Genomic DNA, 17,715 nt, shown 5'->3' on the forward strand with positions numbered 1-17,715 from the left:
TTCGGATTGTTGGAAAGTATTCGATTGATTCGTGATTGATTGCGAGAGAAGGGAGAACGTGTTTGTGAGAAAAAGAAACAACACAGAAAAGGTATCTTTCGACGGGCACGTCGTCGAGTTGCAGATAAACGATTTGTCTTGTTTCCTCGTTAATAAACAAATGAATGCGCTTGTATCCCTTTGATTCGAATTTACCGGAAAAATGTAGAACGATAGGAGGAGAAAAAACGAAGGGGGTAAAGCCCGTGGAAAGCAGTCGGTGTTTGTGGTAACACGAATCCGCAGATCAAAAAGCGAACGAAATCCCACCGAAGAGAAGGAAAAAAAAGAACAGAAAGACCTGAAAGCATCACAGAGATCCCGTGTAAATATATTCTAAATAAAATCTTGCATTCTTCTGCAACCTCCTGCTGTCACTTCTTCTCGCGCGAGTCGTGTCCCATATGTCTCTCTCTCTCTCTCTCTCCCTCTCTCTGTACATATATACATACACATATATTTTTTGGTTCTTTGTTCAGCAAAAGAGAAAAAAAAAAGGAACAATATAGAAGGAGTACAGAGTGTACGTTTTGTAAAATTCTCTATCTCTCTGTGAATCCCGGCATTGGTCGAATTTTGTCGCCTGAAAAAGAAACGTTTCTGTGTGCATTCATGGTGTTTGACCGTGTCTATGGTGTCCTTTGTTTCGTGGTACGTGTTGTTCCAGCCTCGACGTTGACGCCACCGAAGCCGATCTCGTTGACAATGAATCGAAAAATGAGAAAACGTCGTCGTGTTTCTCTACGGTAGACTCTCGTATAACGCGACCAGGAATTTATTCGAAAAGACTGTGTATACGTATCGTACGTTGCAGAAAGTGTACAAGTACATGTTCTGCCACAGAAGTTACAGATACACAGTAATTTTAAACAATTTTTCCAAAGCGTTATACGGCGATCTACCGTACTGTTTTTCATTTCAGCTGTTGAGTCGCGTACCTTCCCCGTTTCTCTCGACTTTGTGCACAACGTTCGCTTGCTTTGTCTGAGCGCTCTACTAACAAGCGAGCTTTAGTGTACCTTCTGCTCTGTCGTAACAACTGTCGCGTGTAACGATACTTGTCGATGAACGCCACACAGTGAGTAGCCGTTGGTTTGCCGAAGACTCTCTCTCTCTCTCTCTCCCTCTCTCTCTCTTTTTGCTTGATCTGGCCTAACCAAGTTTTCGCTGTGACTAACAAGAAAACCGGGCTGCAACGAAAAAGTAAAATGCAAATGGCGTCAACGTCGAGCAACAATCGAGTCTCAAACGCTAACTTGTTATCGTCGATAATTATGGCACATGAAGCGCCGCATAGCCCGCAACGTAGACGAGAGAGGCTTAACCTGAGGATGAAGAGCCTCAGTCTGGATTCACCGGAAGGCACCGCGCACGTTCGCCACCGTTCGAGGGATTACTATACCGGCGGTCAGAGGGAATCCACGCCGCCCAGACACTCCGACAGTGGCAGCATCAACAGATTGTGTAAGTAAACTGCATAGTTAAACCGTGCATGCAACTTCAATCGTTTCAGAGGTACCGCCTAGGATCGGGAACGTTTAAGTGGCCCTCGCCCTGCATCCTGGGAACCTGTCAAATTATTAATACAGTAAATATTCTATGGACGGAAGGTGTTACACGTTGGATGCAAAAACAACATCCCTTCCACTGTAATCTAATCCCGGGTCGGGTATATCGGTGTGAACCACTACTAATCCAATCGTAAAAACAAACAAGTTTCATTTATTGCACGAAGCAGTCTCATCGGTACGCCAGTTTTTGCTGCGTTACGGCCGCTAAGGTCACGCGCGGTCTCTGTTTACCCCCCGAGGCCCTTGCGTCCATCGAATATTTACTGTTATTACATATTTATGCCCTGCGCAGCTTCCTGGCACACGCTCGGTGCGTTCAACTTCAATTTAATACACGTGGCATAAAGTCGACAATTTTATGCTTGCGGATTTTCTAAAAAATCGATCTTGCAGCCAAAAATTCTGAAATAATTCACTGTCGTGTGTGTCATTGGGCAGAATGTTCGTGAATTTTTTCGTGATTTTTTGTCTAGCAGAACAGAAGAAACAGGAAACCAATAAAAATATCGATATTAAATAGATCGGTTGGGAATAAATAAATTGTTTGTTATCTGGCGAACCGTCAGAAAGATATCTTGACTTAAAAATGGTGTTGCAGCTCCGTGTAGTCCGGGCCAAGGTCACGGGATTCACAAGCACATTAGAGGGACCACCAGGATGTCGAGCATGGAATTACCGGACGAGAACGAGAAATCCTATTCCTCGGCAAGCACTTCGCCGTGCCCGTCGCCGCATACTAACAGTCAGAATCACACGAATCCGCCGGGGAAACGCGTCCCGCCGCCCAACAACCTCTACGTAGCCCTGTACAACTTCGACGCGCGTCACCGGGACGAATTGGATTTAAAGTAATCATTGAACAGGAACTGTATACTTAGAACCCGAACTGCGACACATCTCCCGAAGGCTGACATCCGTAAAAACTAATCCTTTCGACTTCTCCTCCGTGTCTCCTCTTTGGTTCTGGTTATTTGATTGTACACGTTACTTTTTTGTTACATTGCTAATGCCGGCGTTGTTGCAATGTTTTTGTAGGGCTGGTTATAAAATAACAGTGATCGACAAATCAGAAAGGGATTGGTGGAAAGGCAAATGCTTGGGTGGACGAGTTGGTTACTTCCCAAGTGCATACGTCATGAGAGTGGAGTCTGGACAGAAGACTCTTCAGGTCACGCGTAACCTACAGCTTACCGATCAGATCACACTATTGCGTGATCAGGTATTAATCATTTTTACAGTCTAAAGACAAACAATGTATAACATCTCTCTATCTCTCTCTTTCTTTCTCTCACTCTGGTCAGATATCCGCATTTTTAAACCTTGTTAAACCACCTTGCTCTTCATTTTTATCTTTTTATGTCTTTCTTCATTTCATCTGCTTCCTTTTCAAACCTCACGGTTTTCAGCTAGGCTTCTGAACAAGTCCTCTAACTCTTTCATCCCCTCGGTCTCATTCCAACTCCTCTGCTGCTCGCACCATTATAACGACTGCTTCGAGTCTCTCTCCCTCTCACCTTAATTTAGGACTTTCTTTGTTACGATTCTCTTTGTTCTTTGAGAAATCAACTCCGGTAGTCTTACCTGCATCCTCTCGTAGAACCAGCTCATCAGTTCGATGCCCTAATCCGTCCCACGTTTCCTATTCATTGAGGGCTCAGGCTAGGCCTAGCTGTTGCGAGCACTCGGTTCCTCTGTTACTACTCGAAACGCACCATCTTGTACTTCTTGCTTTCACCAATCAGCTTACGCCGAGACCGCACGGTTCCTCTCCTAAGCTAATGGTTTTCTGACATACACTCCCGCCCATAAAGTCAAGCAGACGATTTTTTGTTATCAAAGAACCTATATGCACTATGAAATCAAAATGGTACCTACTAATTCGATTAATAATTTGCGATTGCCATTGCAGATAGTGATCCAGGTAGGCGAGGAGGTGGACGGCGTGGCAATGGTGCGTTGCGCAGCGGACGTCCGTTCGGCTGATCACACGGGCAAGGAGGGCGAGGTCCTTTACAGGGAGACCCTTTGCCCTTTGAAGTACCTGCAAGAGGTGTGACAACAGCCTCGGCAGGGTGGCCACCCTGCGGGCGAGCGTCAGAGTCGTGCATACCTACGCGACCGATTCTCCGCTTCAGCGCGTCGAAACGTGGCCGAGAAGTACTACGACTGTCTGCAGTGTGCAGAGCAGTGTCATCACGCGACTAGCAACGTCGTCGCTAGCAACAACATCGCCATCAACAACAACAACACGAACAGCACAAACAACAACAACGTGAAGCAATCGCAGAAAACCGCGAAGCCTAGCAGCAACAGCCTGGTCCCGAAAAATGGGACCAACAACTACCGAGCAACTAGCCTGAACAGTTGTTCGACGATCAAGGAGAACACCAAGATCCTATCACGCCTGAACGATACCAGGTTGCCGAAGAATTCGAAGATCTCGAGCCAATCGAAATCCCTGAAGAATCAACCGCTGTTGTTGACCCCCGTGAAGAAAAGGTCCTCTCTGGCTCGTCCAGTACGCGTCCACGACTCGTTCTCTCAGCCGAAGAAGCTGATGCCGATGAACTACGCGTTCCAGAGTCTTCAGAAGAGGGAGATGAACGAGTCGACGTACGAGGACGACGAACAAGAAGAGACCAGCTTGCCTATCAGGCTCAGGCTCGTCCAGATGTTCGAGCTGACCCTGCCGCAGACCAAGAAGAGGAGAAGGAAGAAGTCGATGAGGCTGATGAAGCAGCAGCAACAGAGCAGACACGTTTGCAAGGACACCGAGAGGCTGCTGCGTGTACTCAGCGTTAACAATGTGGACCAAGATAATAGGTACAACGTTTCACGGTGTTCCGTCATGTAAAGACTATGCTAGCTGGTCGCTGGGAGTCGCAGACCGGTGCTCCGCCGAGCCAGGGCTCACGATTGGGTCTGGCGATGGTCGATCTTTGCTCGCTTCGAATGCTATTCGCTATTTTAAATTCCACCATTCGTTGAACCGAATTGTACTCGATGCTTCGCCAACATCGTCGAATGGCGTTCGCAGCGAGCCAAGATGACCCGAGGCTGTACGACCGAGTCAGACTCGAAGAGAATATTGCGCAACCTGTGTTCTCTTTTTATACTTAGGAACATTTCACGCGAATGGAGTGTCGAAGGGTTCAGGAATTTGTTAACGGGACACGAGTTTGTCAGCTGAACTGACACAGGTCAGATGCTTGCGCTTTCTTCTCCGCAAAATCCTTTTATCTACTCTTCGAGAAATGATTATTTGAATGATTTGAACACTCGCGGCAGAGAAAGTGCGAGCAAATCTGCGCGAATCGCTCAGAGCTAATTCAAAGCCCTCGCTCGAGCATCTGTTTGGAGACCTAATCGAGTAACTCGAATGACAGTATCCTGGTCGAAGGAGACTACAAGAACACGCGTCCCATTTTGTGGGAGGCGTGTTTGACTAAACGGTAAGGAAGTTCTTCGTTCAATGTGACTCGAGTCGCTGTCGCTTGTTGAGTTTCGAGGAATTCGCCTCTGCTGACAGAGGGATAGGTGTTTGTATCGTTTTTAAGCTAAAGAGAGGCTGGAGAGTATTTACGATAACATGCTGGGCGGAAAAAGAAGAAAAGGAAAATACAGGGAGAGCGTTGTTAAACGGACTCGCAAATAATCGGAGTATTTATCTCGATGTACGAAAAAAAGAATTGATGTTCAAGCTCCGCAGAGAAACGGGGGCTTCGTTCGATGGTTGTCAGTTTCTTGTTTGCGCCGGCACGCAGCCAATCGTTTACACGTGTGCGTTTTCGAATCGTTCGATATTGTTTCGCGATGATCGTTGTTGTACTGTTGTTTTCTGTTAATCAGTAAGTTTCAGTTTCGTTTCTCTTCTTTCTTTTTCAGACTTTTTGTTACACGGCTCGTAAGCGGTTAACGATCGTTACTAATATAATTAAGAGAACTTAAGGATCAAATAAGAAATCGAAACATAACGCGAGCTTGATCGGAGCCCGATCAACGACGAACCATTTGATACAAAGATTTCGAAGGGATTCGATCTCTTGCACGCAGTGCGAGACGTTTAGAACCAATAGAGGCCCCGTTTCACTCAGAATCTTCCAAATTTCATCCCTCACCTCAGCTGAACGTTCTCGAATTTCGTTTCCAGCATTCGGAACACTGCTAGTATATTCTTTCGATCTTTCTTACAGTGAGAATACCGATTCACAAAACACACTTCGAGAAGCATCGGTGTTCCGTTTTCTCGTTCTCGTTTGAACACATTATAATTGCCGAACCGAATTAAAGGAAATGCAACCAAGGATTCTAACGTTTACACGCTTACATTTTTACAACTAATTCCGTCCCCGAATGGTGAACTTTCAACTATCGAGACCCGCACGAATTCGCATTTAATTTTCCAAACCGGAAACATCTCTTCGTCTGCGTTGCCTGTTCGGAGAAGCTAAACGAGAAATTTCTATCGCAGAGAAAGTTTCGTTGTACAAAATTATAAACGAAGTTGCGAAGTGACTAGATTTATAAAAAAAAGAAAAGAAAGAAAGAAAACGTTTCAGAGGAAATTATTATACTGAGAAAATGTTATCGACGACTGAAAATTCAATCGCCACGAGCATCGACAAGATCCTCTGATTTACATTCGCACGTTTCATCGACACTCGCCCAAAACCGTCGCACCGAAATGATTTTTACGCGTCGCCTTTACCTCTCAAGAGAGGAAAAAAGGGAACTGAGATCTGTCCGCTCGCAGCGATTCGATCGTCAGCCGCCACTATATTTAATGATGCCATATTTTATCTCAAAGTTGACCAATCGCGCGATTTGCATTTAACTTGATGTGCATTTACGAGTGCAGACCGTTCTCGAGGACATGTTTGTCGATACTCGAACGGCGAAAACATAGAGACGGCTGTCTGGAAAACTGGCAGGGGAACCTTTTCCCGGTTCCCTGTTCTTTTCGCGGAGCTATATATGCGTGTGTCCTCAAGAGCCTAATCTGCAGACCTGCATCGTTGAACCTCAGAAGTATATGGTATAGTCGACGTTGTGTGTGTGTGAAGGTTTTCATTCCAGTGTCCCTCCACCTCCCAGAAAATTGATCACACGCTAGAGCGGCTAGACGATATTTTTCTGGGATAGCAAATCCTTTCGTTGGACCGTTGTGGATCAAAATCGACAAATAGAAAACAGCAACCAGACACGTTTCTTCCTAAAAGGGCCCACTATAAAGATGAGCGTAGGTTTCTCAAGGGAGCCGTTCCCCCACACAGTATATTCTCACTCATAGAATGAAAGTCACAAGCAGAGATACATATATATATATTATATATAACTCCGTACTTATTTTTTCACTATCCGGCTCCGGGGTACGCTCGCAGAACGACGAGCTCCCGTCAGACGCGCCTGATAACATGCTTTCAATAACCGTAATCTCGTCGAGTGTGTCGTGTTCCTGTTTAGAATCCTTTGATTGTCCTCGAGATAGATCCCCCCATTCTCCAGTCGAACTCGTTCGCGAAACTCAGGATACACAACGCAATTTCAACGAGCCTATTTCTTCGGAAGTGTTCCCCACTTCTAGTACGTGGAACCGGTGTGGGAAATGCAGGCATTCAACGTTACCCTGTCAACACATTCGTTCTTTTCTTCCACTGTACCACCTATTTCCTTTCGATACACGGTACACGTCCCTTGTACATAATTGCTCGTTTCCTCAAGCTTCGGTCCCGCTGGATTTCCGAATACGCTGTCCAACACCAAATTTGCTCCACAATTACTGTTCGGTGGTTTTTTTTGCGCCGATTCCTAATCTGTCCTCAATTTTTTTCCTAGCCGCACAGTTTTTGAGAAACATGACTTTGAAAGAAAAACATATTTTTCAACTTTAAACAAATATTGTGGTGTTATTATAAAAGATATTGAATTGTTCTTTACAGCAAAAGATGCTGTAGACTCTCCCGAATACAGTGATATCTAATATTAATACATTATGATTGTTTAAACATATTTAAACAATCACTAAAGACGGAGGGACACCAGTTTTGCGCCAATTTTTGAGGATTTTTTAAATTTATCTCGAAAAATAAGGGTCCAGCGGAAAATCGAACTGTACCACGCGATAGAGCAGACTTTTATCTTAGAAAACCACCCTTTCAAGTTTGGAACGTCGACGTTTTTTTCGAACCAGAAAGCAAAATATCATCGCCCGACACGAGTTACCGTCAGTGGCGCTCATGATTATTAGAATGTCGGGCGAAGATATTTTGCTGTCTGGTTCGAAAAGAACGTCGACGTTCCAAACTTGAAAGGGTGGTTTCTCAAGATAAAAGTCTGCTCTATCGCGTGGTATAGTTCTATTTCCCGCTGGACCCTTATTTTGTGAAACAAAAATTGAAAAATATCCTCGAAAAGTGGTGCAAAAGTGATGTCTCTCCGTATTTAATGCTTGTTTAAACATGTTTAAACAATCATAATGTATTGATATTAGATATCACTGTATTCGGGAAAGTCTGTAGAATCTTTTGCTGTAAAGAACAATTCAATATCTTATATAACAACATCACAATATTTGTTTAAAGTTGAACAATACGTTTTTTCTTCAAAGTCATGTTTCTCAAAAACTGTGCGTGTAGGGGAAAAATTAAGAGCAGATTCGGAATCAGCGCGAAAAACTATAAGATCCACCCAACAGTATAGTGGAAACATAAAAAAAGTTGCAATTTGTTGGACAGTGATATTTACAATTTTTCCATTTTCCTGAATTCTCTGGATAGCCTGGGACTCCGAGAAATGTGGAGAATCACTGGGATGTCTTAGAATGTTGGATACATCCGGAGAGCTCGGGATTGCCCAACCACGTATTTCAGGAAATTGGAGGAGTTTATTACCCTAATTTTCAGGGAATCTGGGGAAGCCCGAGTATCGTCTGGATACTCCGAACGTGGGAGATTATTTTTTATTATGACTCCGACATTTCAGGAGATATCCTACTCGTACCAAGAGCGTTACTCTTCGAGCCAACGAGGTGCTTGGTGCTCGATTCGCTTTTTCTACGTATTTCTCCCGATTCGAACCGCTCTCTTTTTACCTGTAATAATCGGTTCGTCCATGTCGCTACAAGAAGTTCATGTCCGTCTGTAAAATACCGCGCGGGAAATCTAACTTTTCCTGTCGATAGCTCGTAGTTTTCGACTCTCCCCAGACTTGTGAACGAGTTTGCACGAACAATTTGGCCGAGGACCGAGTGTGTCAGCGTAGCATTAGGATTAAGTATCAGGGATAACGATTGTGTTATTGTACGTTGTAACGCTACACATATTATATTTCATTATATTAAATACCGTAATGTAATGAGTGCCCTACCCCCCCACCCCACCCCACCCCTGTTAAACAGTATATCGAATTATTAACTGTACCATAGTGTGTAAGCTATTCCGACTACCATGCCCAGTATTTTCTAAGTATTATGATTACGCAGCGGGGATGTGTTCGTGTTTGTTGTTACGACTCTTTCGTGGTCTGCTGTTTTGCTCTGATACCGTACGCGCTACCCTACAACTGTACAAGAAAACGTGTGGAAGTACCACGGTACGTTATACTTTTCTTTTAGTACAAAAAAAGATTGTTATGTTGGATCATACTTTCGGTTATATGTCTCTCCCGTTATCAGTTGTTCGTAACGAATGTTACTCTCGCGCATAAATCAGCAGTCTCGAAAGAAGCGACAGAGGTAAACAAAAAGAAAATAATGAACGAATGCTATATAGTTCACCGAACCGACGCGCACGAGTGTTCGGTGAATTGTTGTTGTTGTTGTTTGTTGACAAACCATTGTGAGTTCGATTGTGAAGCACCTTCGTCGATGGGATACTTTGAATGGGGAGGCAGAGAGCGTGGCAGACAGGACTGATTGTACACAAACAGATTTCAGAAGCGTTTCATTTCTATGTAATAAGAGTGGCTGCGGATTAGCTATGTCTCGTGTGCCATAACTCCTAACGTTTGATATATTTACCAAAGTTTAGTCGATTTACAAGGAAACCTTTCGTACACACCCGAGCAAATGTGTTTAACCAAATTCATAGACTGCACGAAAATATATTATATCTATACATACAGGCTAGGCTCCCTTTACTTCAACCAGTCTCCCCTGGAAGTCCCTCCCGAACGAACAAGCAGAACAGAATTTGAAAAAGTAGGACTTTTATTCACGCGTATACATATCGTCGATACATCACATTTCATTTACTCTTCCTGTGAATACAAAAAAGTAGGAGGTATAAACACAGCTAGAGACCCTGAAGAGAGCTGTCCAGGAGTAAGTAAAACGTGCAGGAGATTCCCTTTCGACTATTCTCGGCATTCATCCTCAGTCTCTGGTAATTAGACAGCGGATCTTTATGCGAAATCAACATTTCTCTTTCCTACCGTGTTCCGACAGGTTGAAAGTAATACAACAGTGGCATTAAATTCTTCTAATGTTTCTACTGTTTGGAATGACACCTACTGATTGTCATAACTAGACTGCGGATCTTTATGCAAAATAAAAAATGTCTACGTCGATTCCAAGACACAGAGGTTACATAAAAATTTCTTTCTTGTTTTAATTATTTTATCGAACTAAAACTAATACGTTGATGTTCTTAAATTTTTTAAATATGTCCACTGCTTTAAATTGTACGTACTCATTCTTGTCATAAATGCATAAAATCCGCAGTCTAGTCATAACTCTCGTCATAAAGTCCGCTGTCTACTGATCATTTACAGCTTGTACTTGGCACCCCTGATGATGGGGTACTTGTCGCCAGTGCAGATGCCCCTGAAGTCGTCCAACGACAGGTCGTAGATAGCAACGCCGCCGAGACCCTTCGCCTTGGCGTAGGCAGCTTTGTTTCCAGCTGTGTCAGGGTTCTCGTAGCCAACCCAGATTCCATCCGCGCCGGTGTCCGCGTCGTAAGCCTGGAAGGCGTAGCTGCCATACTTCTTAGACGGGTCGTTCACGTATCTTAGACGACCCACAGCACTCTCGGTTAACCTGGTGCACACTTCAGCGTAGGATAGAACTCCTGCGATGCCTGTGTGCGGCCCTTCAGCTCCCGGTCCGTCGGTAACGATGGGTGGCACGCCTGATACCTGGCTGTCGGACGTCAGCTTCCACGTTCTGGCGAACGTGGGGATTCCCACGACGATCTTCGTGCCTGGCGTGCCGTTGTCGAGCCAGTACCTTGAAGTAGAATTAATACTTTACGGATATTTTTGGCTTGTAACTGGGACTGTTACTTTTCCGGAGCTTCGACTCCACGAAACGTTTCGAAGTGCATATCAAGTTATAACCTAAGGGTCATTCCATGCCAAGTCGATCACTTTCTGCAGGCACCATCGTCGATTTTGTTCTAAATGAAATATGTTGTAGTAAATATCCTTAGAAATGGCAGGCCTTCACAGTTCTCAATTTTTGCCAATTTTGGCGAAAACAGGCCTCGCTTACGAATTTTTATCTCGGGTTCTGTTTGTCCGATTGAGCTACATTTTTCTCTGTTTCATTCGGAAATGGATTGGGCTATTGCAAAATAATTTTTGTCAACCTCAAAAAAGAATTCGTTTGAATTTTTCGACGTTACAAAGTTGATTTTCGAGGTTGAAAAAATTATTTTGTAATAGCCCAACCCTTTCCGAATAAAACAGAGGAAAATGTAGCTCAATCGGACAAACAGTTCCCGAGATAAAAATTCGTAAGCGTGGCCCGTTTTCGCCAAAATGGGCAAAAATTGAAAACTCTGAAGGCCTGCCATTTCTAAGCATATTTACTACAACATATTTCATTTAGAGCAAAATCGACGATGGTGCCTGCAGAATGTGATCGATTTGTTTAGCCGTGGCGGCTAATTTCTTTTCGAAACGCAGGAGTGGATCGGTAACTGATCAGTGGACTTGGTTCAAGTAACGTTAAATGATTTTAGAAATTGTTCTCACCTGGCTGCGGCGTCGACATTGTCCTGAGCAACACGTCCGTAGCTCTCATAGATGGGCGCAGGGTAATCACCTTCCTGGGGGTTGCGCTCAGGTGTCTTCTGGTCGAAAGTGAACAGGTGGACGGCGTCGATATTCGGCGCCAACAGTCTGGCGTCGTAGTAAACTGAAAAGATCAATTACAAACACGGTCGACCCAATTGCAATTTAATTTTTCCCTTGATCTCTGAATTCCTGTCAGCTGTGTGTGCACACTTGTGTTTAAATAAACGCGAAAGAAAACCATCCGCGCGGATTGTTTACAATTCATTTTCCAGCGGAACCACGCGTCCCGGCGATCCCGGTGATCTCGGTGTCCGGTTCCGTGTTTGGTGAACGTGACATTGATTGGAAGCCAGTTTGCACGCGCGCACACTGATTCGCAGCGTTTAAAGTGCTGATCGAAGCACCTGTGCTCCCCGGCACGTTTCAAATCTCACAGGGAAGGATTGCAACGACGGAAAACCAAGAATAAGGAATTTTAAAAAGAATGCGACGCCCCTTCTATAACTGTGACTCTGCGCGAAGTGTTCACAGTTCACAGTTGCGGGATTAATACTAACCACTGCTGTTGACATGGGGCAAAACGGAGATGGTCAGAGCCTTGAACTTTGGTCTGAGCTGAGCCTTCAGGTCACGGACCAGGATCGTAAAACCATCGCGGTGCTCCTGTTCCTTTTCGTCCTTGAACTTTCCGTATCCAAACGTCTTCTTCACTCCGTGCCAGAAGGAACCAAGGGTGCTGCGTTGCTTCTTTACTTTGACCGGTGGGAACTGCCAGGCCAGATCAATGCCATCGAACTCGTAGTCCGCGAGCAGTCTGATCACGGAGTTGATGAACTTGGACCTCGCCTCGGATGTCTCTGTCTGCGAAAAAAAATTAGCAGAGTAGGTCAAATACAAAACAGACATACTAATTGTGTTGCAATGTATATTATATATCACTAGACAGCGGATATGATGCATTTATGGTAGTTGTACATTTAAAACATTAGAAGAATTATTTTACATAAAAATCCGCAGTCTAGTCACGATAATATATGGAAGAATATTTGACTAGAAGTACTTACAGCGACGAGATACTCGTGAGTCTCCTCCAGAGGGTCAGCGTTGCCGCCAATGCTCAGGTAAACCTTCAGGTCTGGGAAGGCTTTCTTCAGCTGGGGAACAAGCCTGTAGTAGGCGTACCCAGCACCGGTGTCAAGGTTCGGGTTCAAGGAAACAACTTCGAACTTGTCAGATGTGATCCCTGCGAATCCGTAGATCAGGTGGGTGCAGAGGGAGAGCGCTGATCGAACGTCGTCCAGCTGGTACTTTCCTGGCCCTGAAATAATTTAAAGAATTATGTAAACATGTTTTTCGAGAGGTACAACAACGCTGAGGTTCGAGGAAGTTTACCTTGTCTTTCGAACGCCGTGCTGTTCCAGAAGCACACCACCTTGTTGTGTTCGTGAGTATCGACGCTGAGCACCGATTGGATGCAGAACGCCGCGATCGCGGCAAGAATTAACACCTTCATTGTTACAGGCTGGTCCTGGAAGAGAGCACGGTATTGCAGTTCAATGTTCACTTCACTTCTATATCGATTTATTAAAGGAAGTTGATAAGTTGAAATCAAAGAAATCAGTGTTATTTACTCCAGGACGACTAATGAAATGTGAAAAATTCTACGGGATCTTTTGTCTGGTATTAAAATATTGAAAAAGACTGTAGCTACGTTTACTTTTTGCGTAACGTGTGATCTACAGCTTAATTTAGAGGAATTTGTGTAATTATATAATTTTAAAATTAGTTTTAGAGGGATTCCCAAGCTTATATCTTATTTTGTTATACAGTTAATGTTAAACGTCTGATAATTGTATACTGTGACAGGCTCTGGTGTACTACAGCGGTGAAACGAGCGCGTTAGAACGTAAAAGCAGCGAGGTCTTACCTTTCAGAAAGGAAGAAGCAGACTGTCTGGAACAATTTCTTCGACAGAGACTTTGATACCTTGGCCTGATCTCTGGCGAGGTGGTGGGAGGCATGTGGATCTTACGTCATCGCCACGATCTTTCCGAGACAGTTTATCTCGCTGCAAGTGTTGGATCCTGTTGATACCGAGGTCCGAGAACGAGAACCGAAGGCCAGGGGTCCGAAAAGTTTCTCGGAACGTCCGATTGAAAAATCACTCGGCGCTGCATGATCGACGATCAAGGCGTTGTTTGGAACCTTGGATCTCTTATCGACTCGATGAGGATCTATCTCTTTTCCTGCCAGCGTTAGGCCAACTTCGGCTCGTCGATCATGGCGTTTAATTATGTTATAGTCTGCTAGGAAATAATACATTTGAAGAAGTCAGTCTATACAGAAGTTTAGTGAGACAGCTGTACATACAGCGGAGAGCAATACGTGGAGGACTATGTTTGTACAGTTTTTCGTTTATTGTTGTTCCGATTGGTGACATTGTAGATATAGAAATTGGAAGGCGAAGAACCCGAGAACGCAGTTTCTATCCGAGCTTGTTTACATTGAGCGTGTACTATCTAACGTTATATTCCGCTTAACTATCGGAATGCCAATAACTCTGCGTTAATTTGACGAAGCCAGGACGCAACCTTTCACTCGGGTTATCGCGGTTACGTGGAACTTCGTCACAACGTCCACTGTTCTGCTGAAACCTCCTTCATCTTGTGTAATTATTCAGCAGAACGCCTACATGCAAACTTTCGGAATTTGCCAATAAATCTTCTCCTCGAATATCTACGCGAAAAAAACGATTTTATATCATTTCACCGCTACACGATTTTACTATTTTACATAACTACACCATTTTTTATCAATTTTTATGTCTAAGCACAAAACATAATAATTTATTATCAATTTCATGACAATGTATTGCTTCCACGAAATTTAATTCATTTTTAGCGTCGCACCCATTCATTTATTTATTTCGAATAATGCTTTTATACATACAAGCAAAGCAAGGAAAACTGAACAGGAAAAATATTGATCATTCAATCATTTTCAGACGTCAAGACAATTTTATATAATTTCACCACTACACAATTTTACTATTTTACATAATTACACCATTTTGATCAATTTTAATGTCTAATATGTGAGGACAAAACATAATAATTTATTATCAATTTCATGAGAATGTATTGCTTCCATGTTCAATTCATTTTTAGCGTCGATCCATTCATTTATTTATTCCGAATAATATTTTTACACGTAACAAGTAAAGCAAGGAAAACTGAACAGGAAAAATAATGATCATTCAATCGTCTTCAGACGTCAAGACAATTTTCCAGCAACTTCTACCGCCATCTTCTTCCTCTGCATTATTGACAATTTTCCTATACATACTCTGTCGTGTCACGTTATCGTGATTCACGATGCTCGCGAACTGACAAACACTGCATTTATATAGAATAGACACTGGACAGACAAGAATAACATTGATTAATTTATCAAAAAAAAAAAAAATAGTTTCGACTACAACCCAATTGAAAGTTTGCTATTAAAAAATGATTAACAAGCTACCTCCCGAGGATCTCGACAAATATAGCGAGATTAGGCAGATGAGTTTTTTTCGAAATTCAGTCCTGCCTTCCAGCAGTGATTTATTCTAGCCAACAGATAACTGGAATGTTATTCCTGTAGAAATTCCAAGTAAAACGATTGAATACAATCAATGTATCCCAAGGTGTGTTTTGAACGTGCGCTGGCCACGGCAATTTGACTTCCTTCATACTCGTTGAATATGACCTATATAGGCAGACATGATCTCATCTCGAAACATATCGCACAATCGCTTTCAATTACCTTGTCACGAGTCCGCTCACGTACTTGCTAATTCACGTGCGAAAACAGCCTTCAGGAGTTTGCACGAGACGTTTCCACATTTGCCCACCTTCGGCTGTTATGCAGAAGACGTGGCCAGAGTGCACCATAAGAACAAATCTCTCTCTCTCTCTCTCTCTCTTTTTACAGGAAACAGCGAATTCCTTGTAAATCCACTTTAACATTCGAGGAACCATTCGCATGTAAATCGTGCGGTTAAGAAACATGGAAAACGTTCTTGTCCTCACTAGAATAGCTCTGTCGATGCAAAATGACCGATTCATTTCTCGTTTTCTAACTGATTGTGTGTGTTGGACGTAAACAAACTTTAATGAGATGAAAACACTCTGAAACAATAGTTCTTAGTTAAATTTTCCTTTATGTCGATCGTAGATGGTGCAAATAAACAATTTAATGATTTCGGCGCCACAGGTTCGATCGAATGTTACTCACTAAGCAATTTTGCAATTTAAATTGTTCTCGACGTTTCGATCGAAATGTGGACCATTTTTCAAGAGAAATTTTGCGTCTGTAAAATACTGTAAGCTATAGTAATTGTTCAACAAAACCGGGTAATACCAATAAAACATAAACATACCTGCTAAGTGTAAACGAATTATATAAATTCAATGATGGAACTTTTGAGAAAATTAGTCGGTTAGAAAATTAGTTCTCTCACACACACATAATTCCATCATTGAATTTATATAATTCGTTCACAATTAGCAAGTACGTCAAAGTTTTATTGGTGTTACCCGGTTTTGTTGAACAATTACTGTAGCTAACAGTATTTTACAGACGCAAAATTTCTCTTGAAAATGGTCCACATTTATATCTTTATTTCACAATTATTGAAGTTATAAAAAGGCTTTCATAATAAATGATTCGTAGACTGCGGATGTTTACGCGATTTTCGATGTATGTAAACGAATTTTATTTCCACTGGTAGAGTAGCCTTTGCAGATCTGAAGTAAATAAACATCTGTCGGTTTTAGTATTTCTTTTCCGAAAATTTTCAGAAGCCATAAATGCGTAAAGATCCGCAGTCTAATGATTAGATGAATATACTTGATATCGCATATATTATTGTACAATATGAACCGCGCAATGTTCAAATAAATCGAATCTTGTTATTTTCACGAGGCGACATGCACCGGCTACGTTTCAAGCTCGGTAGGTAGGTTCAGCGCTGACTAATAGAGTACAGCTGATTTTTAACGACGTTCGCTGCCAAAGCCGATAGAAACGGTATCGAACATTAAGAAGCGACTGTGTAACAGATCGAGAACGATTGGAGGTCTCTATAAAAAAGTCGACTGTTTTGAATCGCTCGCCGATTATGCAAAGCGGACAGCTCCGCATACACGATATCATCGAACCGCCTGGAACATATACATATACTCTCATTTTATTTGCGAATGACTCACTCTAACGCGTACACGTTACGCAAGCTGAGAATATGATACAGGACGATGGTTCTAGGAAACGATTCGTTGCGCTTCTAATCGGCTGAATGGCTGTCGGCAACATTGAAGATAACGCGCATGTTAACACTGTTAACGTTCATCAGGGGAGATATGATCCTTCGAGCAGTTGGAGCCCTTGGACAGAAGCGATTGATAACGATTGACGACTGATCGTCAGCAACGGCGATTACTAATCATTCTCCTTCGTCCGTGTGCTCAACTGCATTTATATAAGTAATTGTTTACATAATATTGTTCAATGCAACTGTTGCAATATCATGTTTGCTTCACATCGCTTTGCATTGGATATTTAGAATAAATTGCTCTCGTCCGATGTAGATATGTTGCTTTCGAATTTAGAGACTGATTCTCCACTTTGCTTCCGAGTTTTTAATCGTGTCACGTCCGGTGGTTCAACCATTTATATTGGTTCATATTAACCAATACCTCTTGACCGGATGGAGAGTCTTTGATTCCCTTTTATCGTTCTCTTGGCTCGATCACCTACACATCCTGCCAGGTACTTAGTCACCAGCTTATTAATCATCAATCTCTTATTCATTATCTTATTCTTATCCATCTTCATATTCTTCATATTCATATTTATTCGCAATTTATACTTAATCTTTAATTTTACATATAACATTATTAGAGTAAGTAAAAGTATAAAAAGAAATTCAGAAATATTATAATATATTATACATGATTATGATTAATTATTATCGATGGTTGAACCACCGGACGTGACAATCGTAACAAGTCCAATTTGTACGAATTGTTGATTTATAAAATTGATTAAT

The 17,715-nt window shown here is 42.6% G+C and overlaps 4 protein-coding genes across 8 annotated transcripts in view; 2 read left to right on the plus strand and 2 right to left on the minus strand.

Moving 5' to 3' along the window:
* Stacl (SH3 and cysteine-rich domain-containing protein) overlaps positions 1-3,688 on the plus strand; it is a 45,676-nt gene extending 41,988 nt beyond the window's left edge. For 3 of the 4 annotated variants that reach the window (XM_076432737.1, XM_076432753.1, XM_076432745.1), the window contains 4 exons: positions 1,327-1,503; positions 2,209-2,458; positions 2,646-2,829; positions 3,520-3,688. In XM_076432737.1, coding sequence (XP_076288852.1) covers positions 1,327-1,503; positions 2,209-2,458; positions 2,646-2,829; positions 3,520-3,666 — 758 coding nt within the window. In that variant the 3' untranslated portion in view covers positions 3,667-3,688. The remainder of the gene's footprint in view (positions 1-1,326; positions 1,504-2,208; positions 2,459-2,645; positions 2,830-3,519) is intronic. The other variant, XM_076432760.1, reaches the window with a different exon arrangement.
* LOC143211251 (uncharacterized) lies at positions 3,667-10,328 on the plus strand (the record flags this gene model as incomplete). The annotated part of the gene is made up of 1 exon (XM_076428741.1): positions 3,667-10,328. A coding segment is annotated over one exon (798 nt), but the record flags the coding sequence as incomplete, so codon positions are not given.
* Positions 9,799-13,695, minus strand: Idgf4 (Imaginal disc growth factor 4). Of its 2 annotated transcripts, none has more exons than XM_076432789.1 (6): positions 13,555-13,695; positions 13,020-13,155; positions 12,692-12,945; positions 12,185-12,488; positions 11,586-11,748; positions 9,799-10,836 (listed from the first exon to the last, which is right to left on the minus strand). In XM_076432789.1, exons 2-6 carry the CDS (start codon positions 13,138-13,140, stop codon positions 10,374-10,376), a joined length of 1,305 nt encoding a protein of 434 aa, XP_076288904.1. In that variant the 5' UTR covers positions 13,141-13,155; positions 13,555-13,695; the 3' UTR covers positions 9,799-10,373. The 2 variants fall into 2 exon arrangements, with proteins under 2 accessions (XP_076288904.1, XP_076288897.1); XM_076432782.1 differs by having other exon boundaries at positions 9,799-10,854.
* Positions 13,656-16,995, minus strand: LOC143213218 (uncharacterized). The gene is made up of 3 exons (XM_076432849.1): positions 15,150-16,995; positions 13,998-15,044; positions 13,656-13,930 (listed from the first exon to the last, which is right to left on the minus strand). The coding sequence occupies exons 2-3, from the start codon at positions 14,065-14,067 to the stop codon at positions 13,656-13,658; spliced, it is 345 nt and encodes a 114-aa protein (XP_076288964.1). The 5' UTR covers positions 14,068-15,044; positions 15,150-16,995.
* Between the last annotated feature and the right edge of the window lie 720 nt (positions 16,996-17,715).

The sequence above is a fragment of the Lasioglossum baleicum genome, chromosome 1, assembly GCF_051020765.1.
Source record: "Lasioglossum baleicum chromosome 1, iyLasBale1, whole genome shotgun sequence".
Taxonomy (NCBI): domain Eukaryota; kingdom Metazoa; phylum Arthropoda; class Insecta; order Hymenoptera; family Halictidae; genus Lasioglossum; species Lasioglossum baleicum.